At 35.6% G+C, this 10,278-nt stretch overlaps 1 protein-coding gene across 1 annotated transcript; it reads left to right on the top strand.

The window, feature by feature from the left end:
• The first annotated feature begins 864 nt into the window (after nucleotides 1–864).
• Nucleotides 865–9,699, top strand: LOC121241516. Its single transcript, XM_041139309.1, has 6 exons — nucleotides 865–1,348; nucleotides 1,486–1,641; nucleotides 2,117–2,212; nucleotides 2,345–2,395; nucleotides 2,523–2,935; nucleotides 9,085–9,699. Exons 1-6 carry the CDS (start codon nucleotides 865–867, stop codon nucleotides 9,190–9,192), a joined length of 1,308 nt encoding a protein of 435 aa, XP_040995243.1. The 3' UTR covers nucleotides 9,193–9,699.
• Nucleotides 9,700–10,278: the final 579 nt, after the last annotated feature.

Here is a 10,278-nt window from a genome sequence, read left to right as displayed (position 1 = left end):
GAGGTTCAGAGAAAGAAGAATGATGAGGCTTTACATGCAATCCAAAGTTCGTGCGGGATGGATATGCTATCTCGAATCAATAACATTAGTTCTTCCAAAATTGCTTGGAAAGTGTTGGGTAAAATATTCATGAAAAGTAATGGACAAGAAAAGCTAATACAGACTAAAGATGATAAGTCGATAATTGATGAAGGAAACCCTTCAAGTTCACACAACTCAGGTCTCTCTCTCTCTCTCAATATGCACAAACATTATTGGAATAAAAAAATAAATTGGTTGGTGATAACTAACTTTATTGCCATTTTGCAAAATGTGTCAATTTCAATGATTTTTACTTAAGAGAATGATACGTTAAAAAGCAATAGGGATTTGATTAAAGATTTTATTGGGCTTGATTATGTGTGAGTGGTAAGTTGTACGAGAATGGCTGGAACGAAAGCCCACATCGAACACTCAGTTCATTGGGTTGCATCTTCACAGAACATGAATAAACTTATGGGCTTTGCCTGTTGCTAATTATTTGAGCTATTTAATTTAGAGTGACAAACAATCTATCAAATTTAAAAAATGATTAGTAAAAGTCCCAATAAATAAGTCACGCATAATCTTTTTGTAAAAGGTAGACCACACATTAACAAAGTGTAAAGAAAACCTATTCTTTTTAGGGAGGCTTATTTTTTTATAGAAAGCCTGTGCGAAACTTGCTATTGGGACCTATACCTAACGTTATTTACCAAATTTACTAGTTATAATATAAGTTGCATTAATATATATTAATATATATATTTGCCATATATATAGTTATAATATAGTTATAATATATATTCACCATATATATATATAACTATCATGTATAATTTATGCATGGCAGGGCCAGAGAGGACGGATGATTATATTTATAAGGCCTTACTCGAGGCTGTGCAAAGTGGTAATTGGAACGATACAAAAGAATTCCTCGAGGCCCACCCAGCTGCATTGACAGCAGATATATTAACTAGGGGTGGAACAGTTCTTCACGCTGCTGTTGAGGTTGAACAGGAAGATATAGTGGATGAGTTGGTCAAAATGATTTCGGAAGGTGATTTGAGAAAGCAAGATTATTTCGGCGATACAGCTCTACATCGGGCAACTATTTATGGGAATCAGAGGATGGCAGAGTGTCTGATTACAAAGAACACGAGCTTGGTCAGCATTACAAGTAATAATAAACCTGGACTTCCAGTTTCTCTGGCTATGGGCTTGGGGCATAAAGAATTGGCTCGCTATCTCTATTCTCAAACTCCGTTCGAAGATTTGGCTCGTCATGGTGCTTCACTTCTTTTCCATTGTATTTATAACAGAGATTTGGGTAATAAATTATTACTGCATTCTCTTCTAACCATTCATTAGCCGTAATTTCTGGTGATTGGATTAATTAATTGGATATATTATATGCACTTACGTACGTACATACGGTACAACATTAACACTTGATGATCGTGCAAGATATGGCTTTGGATTTAATGGAGCGTTGTCCTCGTTTGGCTTTTGCCTCGGACGGACAATATATGTCCCCTTTGGAGGCACTGGCTGTTTCGACTGAAGCATTCGAGAGTGGAGATTATGGGATGGTGTTTTGGAAACAATGGATCTACAATCACCGTAAGTACCACTCTTTTTTATATCTCTTAGCAGCTTTTCCATTAATAATCTTAGTTTTATACATCTTTTATAATTATATTTCCAATGTCTCGTGGTACGTAATTAGTTGAGTAAATAATTATATTTAAACATTAATGCACAGCTCATTTTACACTCAACTAATATGATAATACAACATCATCAAGTACTATACTAACATATTTCAATTTCAGATTTTGACATAATTAACTACCATCCTATTATAACAAAGTTAATGTAAAAATATTATAAAATAATTATTAAAATATTTTTATTTTAACCTTAATAATGAAAATATTTTTTAAGTATTCAAGAATTATAGTAGTCTTAATAGTACTGTACATGCATGTTGCTTAAATTTAATATTTGCTCCTTCAAGATAGAGATTAAAAATACTGCCTTAATATATATTATTACTTGACTTTTATTTGCCTTTTTTGTTTTTGGGTGGGGGAAGGTATACATGACATTTCATTCGCAGATTTAGCTATTGCTGCCGATCAATTCCGTTTGAACGTTCAAAATCATGGTCAGGAAAATACAACCGGATCGGGTATGTACGTGCGTTAATTAATGCATAAACTTAATTTCTTTCCCTCGAATTTTTTGACTCCTGACATTAATTAGTGTTTGGGTTGGAATTAATAATGGACATGAGCAAGTTTTGGTTTTACTTAATTTGCAGTGCGAGCTGATCTATGGCGCCATCTAGTTTCAAGTCTCTTCAACCTCTTGGGTATAATATTAATTGCATCCATATACTTTTTTGAATAATTTTTGTATAACTTCATCCAACTTATAAATTAATTATGCAGTATGCATGCATGCATTAATGTTTCGTAATTGCCAAATTAATTATATAGGATTCAAGCGTTTATATGAAATAAAGTTGGTACGAGCTAAATTCCAACAACTTCTGGACGTTATGTGTCGAGCAAGCCAAAGAAGTCCAAAAGATAATGATATTTTATGTCGAGCAATGTTCAGTGCTATCAAGAGAGGGAACTTTGAATATGTTCATCATATAATCAAAGCAAATCCAGATTTTTTGTGGTTGGCTGATGAAAGGAACATGTTCCAATGGGCCGTCCTACATCGTCAACACAGGATCTTTAGCCTTATATACAGCTTAAAGCAGATGAATGTTCTAGTAACTGCGGTAGATTCCTCTAGAAATATCATGTTGCATATGGCAGGGATGGTAATAGAAAATACTGCTATCGATTCCATAAGAGGAGCAGCTTTGCAAATGCAAAGAGAAGTTCAATGGTTTCAGGTCAGCTCCATCCATCTCTCTCTGCTGCTTTATTATTTTGCTCTCGACCAAACACTCTTTAAACTAATCTAGAGATAGATTTTCAAAAGAGAGAAAGGAGAACAACAATAGTACCATGTAATGTAGGTATAAAAAACCTTTTAATTTTTTAGGCAAGAACTCATGAACAACTTGAGCCCATTTGTTTTACTTTAATATGTCTTAAAATTTGCATTTCTTACCAAATTTATTTCTAATATAGCTTTTTAATTCTCCCACATTGATGTAGGGAATGTGGTGTGGAAAAATCTGTATCACTTAACTTCAAAACAGTGGTACTTATGATTTTAAGAACTCTACTATGGAATAATCTTAATTAGAAAATTCAACCACGCTGCAAGTATTATATTTATTATATATAGATTATAGAATAACTTTGTTTTGCATTCCATGTTTGTTGGTGTCACAAGAATATTGCTACTAAGCAGGTCTTTATTATAAGAAAGCTAAAATTCTTGCTGTCAAATTTTCAATACGGAAATCTAATAAACAGATTAAACTGAAAAAAAAATTAAAAATTTGAAAAAAAAAACTGATATATATACAATAATTTTTACAATTCTTTACACATTCATGTTTTAAATGAATGCCATTTTATAAAATAATTTATAAAATAATATTTTTTTTTTACAAAAATACCCTCAATTAAAAATATGATTGTATGAAACTCAAAACAACAAAATTCATTATTCAAAAGCCAAAGGACAAAGTAGCAAAAAAGTTTTTTTGCTTCGGCGATTCAAGGTGACTCTGTATAATCGCTGTTAACTATATCTCAGGTCTGGTTTTGTGTGTTTTTCTCTCTCATGATGATGAGAGTCTTTATCTTGCCGTGAGTGCAAGGGTTTTTTCTGTATTCATTTTGGGTGGGGTTTCCATTCTTACTGGTATCTCAGTTTGTGAACTTGTGTTATTTGCAATGACGGATGATTTAACTCAGCGTTGGAGTTCTTATTCATTATCTGAAGCAGAGAAATCAACTGTACGCTTGTCTGACTCTACGGAGTTAAATAAAGCTTTTGATACCACGAAGTGCTTCCTGTTTAAGCTTATGTCTGTGAAGTTTTATAATAAGGAGGCGTTCAAAAGGATGATGAAGAATTTATGGCATCCATCAGGGGGCTTTCAGATTTATGACATGGGGGAAAATCTCTTTTTTGGCAGCAAGCTCTTCGCGGGGTGAAAAAGAGAGGATATTATTCAACGGTCCCTAGACGTTTGGGAATAGTCTAGTAATTTGTACTGATTATGACGGGTCTTTACAGATTACCAAAGTACCTATGTTATTTGCTTCTTTCTGGGTTCGAATTTATGATTTACCGCTGGGCAGGATAAATGCACGAGCAGTTCGGAGAATAGCAGGAACTCTGGGTGATGTTGAAGATGTTGATCTCATTGAGACGAGGCTGAGGTGGGGGGAATTTGTTCGTGTGCGCATTTCCTTGGATATAAGTAAACCTTTGCCGCGTGGCAAACGGGTTGTTGTGGGAGAATCTGATTATGTATGGGTCCGTTTCAAGTTTGAGAAGTTGCCACAATTTTGCTATTATTGTGGGCTCCTGGGACACGGGGAGCGCAACTGCCTGCAATGGATTAATATTAAAGGTAATGCTGAAGATTCTGAATTTCCTTACGGTCCATGGATGCTGGTGGGGAGTGTTTCTGTGCGTGCAAGTAATATTTGGGATCGTCGACTAAAGGAAATTCTGGAAACTCGCTTCCTGTAACTGATGATCGGAGTAATTTGCTAGTGAAAGATCCATTGGAAGTTATTGAAAATCCAACTCAACCGTTGACGGTTTCGGACAATGACTTGTTGTATACTACTTGACAGGGGTCGAGTAAACAATTGTTTGCTGTGAAAGAGGATGGGCCTCGCATGGGCCAGGGTCCCATTTCAAAATTAACTCAAATGCCGTTTGTGCATTTGAAGGACAATCTTCTGGTAGCAGTGTCTTCATCTTCTCGTAAGGATAACCAGAGACAATCAAGGGCGGAACGTGCCCCTCGTGCACGATTGCCTCATTTCCCCTTGACTCCTTCTGAACGACAGTTGAATGCGAAGGCTTTAGTAGATTTGGGTGGTCTGACCTAGTTGAAGAAGCAGAAATCAAGAGAAGATGATTCTCTGGTGGAGGTCCCTATCTCATCGGTGGAGGCTGAGATCCAGCCCCACCGTCACTCATGAAAATCATAAGCTGGAACTCCCAAGGGCTTCGGAACCCTCGAGGAGTTCGAACCCATCGAGATCTTGTTCGGAGGGAAGATCTTGATATCGTCTTCGTTATGGAGACGCGCTCTAGCCATTCTCTCATGGAACTCCTTAAGGTACAGTTGGGGTTTTCTTGTCTCTTCTGGTGTTAGGAGGTAAATCTAATTTTGAATTCTTATTCTCAGTTTTATTTCGATGTTTTTGTTTCAAACACAATTTCTTGAGTTTCTTGGTGTTTGTCTGCAATTTATGGGCATCTGGAAATAAATCTTAGAAGAGATACTTGGGCTTTGTTACGTCTATTGAAAGATCAATTTGATGGGTCTTTGTCAATTACGCAGCATGAATACTATAGGGTCTTTGTACACATGGTGTAATATGAGGGAGGGATCTCCTCTTATTCATGAGAGGTTGGACAGATTTGCTAGTAATGTGGAATGGCTTGAATTATTTCCCACTAGTAGAGTCTGCAATCTTATTACACCAGTCTCAGACCATAGTTGTTTGGTTTTGAGTACAGATGCTTCTGTGCAAAATGTCTCCAGGAAGTCTCGTTTGTTTTAGTTTGAATCTATGTGGGTGGGTGCAAGGGGTTATGAGGAAGCTATTGCTAATGCTTGGTCGCTAGAATCTGATGCTTCCTTGATTGACAAAATAAAGTATTGTCGTAATAACTTGATTGAATGGAGTAAGGAGTGTTTGGCAATGTTAGACAAAAGTTGTTTATGAAGAGAAGGGAGTTGGAACAGCTACAGAGTGTTTCTTGTTCCTCTTACCCATCACATGAGATAAGGTGTGTTAAAAATGATATTAATTATCTATTGGAGAAGGAAGAATTGATGTGGAAACAAAGGTCTCGTGTGCAATGGTTGGTAGATGGGAATCAAAACACTAAGTATTTCCAGTTTAAGGCTTCACACTAAGTATTAAGTATCCATTTTAAGCCTTGTTTCAAATGCAACCATTGAAAGCTCCGGGTTCGGATGGTATGCCTCTTTTATTTTTTCAAAAATATTGGCATTTGGTGGGTGATACTGTTATTAATTTTGTTTTACAAGTACTAGTTTCGGGTGTTATGTCTTCTGATTTAAACCTTACAAATATCGTTTTGATTCCAAAGACCAAACAACCTGAGTATTTGAAGGATTTTTGACAAATTAGTTTATGCAATGTGATTTATAAGGTCATTGCAAAGGTTTTAGTTAATAGGCTGAAATTAGCTTTACCTGAAGCTATTTCTTAGAACTAATTAGCTTTTGTTCCTGGAAGGCTGATTACTGACAATGTTTTAGTGGCCTTTGAAACTGTGGATGCTATTAGAAGGAGGAAGAGGGGGAGAAAGGGTTGCATGTCTATTAAATTAGACATGAGTAAAGCCTATGACATGGTTGAATGGGTTTTTTTAGAAAAACTTATGCTGCGCATGGGGTTTAATTCCCAATTTATTCGCTTAATCATGATGTGCATTACTACAGTTTCGTATAAAGTTATTGTGAATGGGGTTGCCACCCAGCCCATTAAGCCTACCTGTGGTGTACGTCAAGGGTGTAGAGTTTCGTATAAAGTTTCGTATAAAGTCACTTGTTCTTTGTGGACGATAGTATCATTTTCTATCAAGCATCTGTTTCAGAAAATCAGCATCTTAAAAATTTGATATGTTGTTATGGTGTGGCATCGGATCAGTAGCTAAATATGGGTAAAATAGAATTGCTTTTCAGCCACAACACAGAACCAAATGTTATAAGTGCTATTAAAAGTGTGTGGGGGGTTCAAGATATTCAGCACCATGCTAAATATCTTGGTCTTCCTTCTTTTGTGGGAAAATCGCGTTATCAGACTTTTAAAATAATTAAGGACAGAGTTTGGGTAAAGTTACAAGGGTGAAAAGAAAAATTGTTGTCACAAGCTGGTCGTGAGGTGTTGATTAAAGCGGTAGTTCAGGCTATTCCCACTTACATAATGAGCTGCTTCAAGATTCCAAGGGGTTTTTGTAAAGAACTTGAGGGGATGATTGCAAGGTTTTGGTGGAGTCAAAGAGGTCAAGAAAGAAGGTTACATTGGCTGAATTGGCGCAATATGTGTCAGTCAAAATTCAAGGGTGGATTGGGATTTCGAGACTTGGAAGCTTTTAATATCTCATTATTGGCAAGGCAAGGATGGCGTTTACTTCAATCACAAGGGCCTCTTTTTGCATCAGTTTTTAAAGCAAAGTACTTTCCTAATACTATTTTTTATCTTCGATGCTTGGCACTAAGCCATCATATGTGTGGCGTAGCATTTTTGAAGCAAAACCTGTCATCAAAGCTGGAAGTTTATGGCGTATTGGTAAGGGTGATAAAATTAAGATTTGGGAAGATAATTGGCTTGCTGATTAGAATTCCAAACAGGTTGTTACTAGATGCAATACCCTTGCTGAGGGTGCTTGTGTAGCTGACTTAATGGATTCCTCTTCTCCTAGTGGGTGCAATCTAGATTTGGTCAAACATATATTTCTTCCTTTTGAGGCTAAAACTATTCTTAAAACTCATTTATTCCTACATTGGGGTGCTGATAAATTAGTGTGGAGTGGCACTAAATCTGGAATTTTTTCTGTGAAGTCAGCGTATCATCTTGCCCTTAATTTGAAATCTGCTTTGGAGAATGGTTCTAGTAATCAAGATTACACTTGTTCTTTTTCGAAGGTTTTGTGGAACTTACAGCTTCCAAATAAGATTAACAATTTTATTTGAAGAGCTTGTAAGGATAGTTTGCCTACTAAAAAACTCTTATTTCAGAGGCATGTTCTGGGTTCTTCTACATGTGTTTTTTGCCATGATGCTTGTGAAGATGTTTCTCACATTTTCTGTCAGTGTCCTTATTTTCTTAGAGTGTAGGAAATGTATTTTGGAAGAGACTTGAGGTTGGTATTTGGCTATTCTGGGTTTGTTAATACTGTTAAAGCAGTTATGCGCCTTAATGATCCTCTTATTTTGACCCGATTCTTGATAAATTCCTAGGGTGTGTGGAAATTTCGTAATCTGAAGTTTTTCCAGCAAACAACTCTTGATGTGTGTGTTGTGGTGGGTAATTGTCTTGATTATGTTGAGAACTATCAGTTGATTCGACAGCATGTTAACGTTCATAATCAGATCTCAACTTTGTGTTAGTTACCTCCACCAAGTGGGTCTTTTAAACTAAATGTAGATGGAGCCATTTTTAAGGTCTTTCATATTTCTAGGGTGGGTGCTTTAGTGCGGGATGATAAGGGTTGCATGGTTATGGCTATGTCTAGAAGGGAGTTGGGTATTCATAAGGTGCAAGATATAGAAGCGCTTGCAACACTACGGGGTTTGCAATTAATTTCTCACTTGGGTATTTCTCATCTGATTTTAGAAGGGGATTCACTTGCTGTGATGGAGGTTAAATGCTCAAGGGGGGAGATTTTGGATAGGTGCAATATTTTAATCCATGAGGTGAAGAAGATGCTATCCACTTTTGCGTCTTTTGAAGTTTTGCATGTGGGAAGACATGGTAATGAGGCTGCACACATTCTAGCTCGTCAAGCGCAATTTGTGGATGATACGTTGCAGTGGTGGAATGATCCTCCAGATTTTCTTCGAAGTAGACTTGAAGTGGATGCAGGGTGTGCTCATTCCTAGTTGCTGTTTTTATTTGTCTATCATTTTCACCTTGTTTGGTGTATTATGTATTTGAATTCTTTCTCTATGCATGAATGCAGAAGTATTTTATTCTCAAAAAAAAAAAAGCCAAAAGATTGAATTGATTGTGCACAGAAGCCAAGGAGAACCAATACAAAAAAAACTTGATGATAGTCTCAATTTGTTGAATGTTGATGGCTAATTCTTTTGCAATATTCTAGTTGCAATTTTTTCCTCGTATTTTTATTTAATAAATGCAGGAGGTGGAAAGCATTTGTCCTCCCTCTCATAAGGAAAAGTTAAACAAAGACAAATTGACTCCCAGACAATTGTTTAGAAGAGACCACCAAAATATGAGAAAAGAGTGAGAGAAATGGATGAAAGGCACGGCAACTTCTTGTATTGTGGTTGGCACTCTCATCATTACCATTATGTTCGCTGCAGCATTTACCATTCTTGGTGGTAACCATCAGGATACAGCTTGCCAATCCTCGTGCATGACAAACTATTTAAATTTTTTATAGTAACTGATTCTCTATCGCTATTTTCTTCATCGACTTCAATATTGATGTTTTTAGGAATCCTCACATCACGTTATGCAGAAGAAGACTTTCTTAAATCCTTGCCCAGAAAGATGATTATAGGCCTTTTCGCTCTCTTCTTCTCTATTGCAACTATGATGATAGCCTTTTCTGCTGCTCTTTTACTTATGTTACGTGGAAAATACCAGATCGTTGTTCCTATTATTAGTTTGGCTGGTATTCCCGTTATTCTATTTGTATTGGTGCAATCTCGCCTTCTTGTTAAGATGTTTAATTCAACCTATAGACCAGGCATCTTTGATAGAAAAATGAAGCCTTGGTTTTAACTTTTTATCTTATTTGTTGTAATGTTGTATTAATAGATGGCGGACTAAGCAGAATTGATGATTATTTTTCATTGTAACAAATAGCTGAACTTAAGTCGCATATTTTGTAATTCCTATTTTACACTGACGTTCACCCAATATAATTTTATTGGAGTTTGGTCTTTTTTTTTTTTATGATTTAGGTAGTTATTCTTTCAAAGGAAAAATGATTTAAATCTCTAAAATTTTATATTCAAATTTGAGAATTTAGAGTGGGAAAAATGAATTAGATCTTCTTTGATACAACTGCTTGTTAGGAAAAAGTTTCTATCTCAAAATTTTTATCTTATCCTATCTCTTTCCCAAACGTCACTCAAATACAATTACTTTCAAATAAAACATAAAAACTAATTCAACTTTTTCAAATCTCAAAACAAAAATTATATTAAACAATTATATTTTAACAATATTTTAATTTTATAATATTTTTATTTAGCTTTTTCTATATCATTTTTCAAAATTCTATAAAATATCTTAACTCAAATAATTTTACTATTATTCACAAACTATCTCATTACTATTCATAAATTTATAATCTCATTTCATC

The sequence above is a fragment of the Juglans microcarpa x Juglans regia genome, chromosome 7S, assembly GCF_004785595.1.
Source record: "Juglans microcarpa x Juglans regia isolate MS1-56 chromosome 7S, Jm3101_v1.0, whole genome shotgun sequence".
Taxonomy (NCBI): Eukaryota; Viridiplantae; Streptophyta; class Magnoliopsida; order Fagales; family Juglandaceae; genus Juglans; species Juglans microcarpa x Juglans regia.
Note: the sequence above shows the minus strand (reverse complement) of the source record. Positions and strands in the feature narration are given on the sequence as shown.

Excerpts from the sequence above, each read along its gene's own strand:
- LOC121241516 (XM_041139309.1), top strand. The coding sequence starts at position 865 with ATGGCAGGGCCAGAGAGGACGGATGATTATATTTATAAGGCCTTACTC. Across the intron at positions 2,396-2,522 it reads AAGTCTCTTCAACCTCTTGG|GATTCAAGCGTTTATATGAA; the intron begins GTATAATATTAA and ends TTAATTATATAG. Across the intron at positions 2,936-9,084 it reads GAGAAGTTCAATGGTTTCAG|GAGGTGGAAAGCATTTGTCC; the intron begins GTCAGCTCCATC and ends TAATAAATGCAG.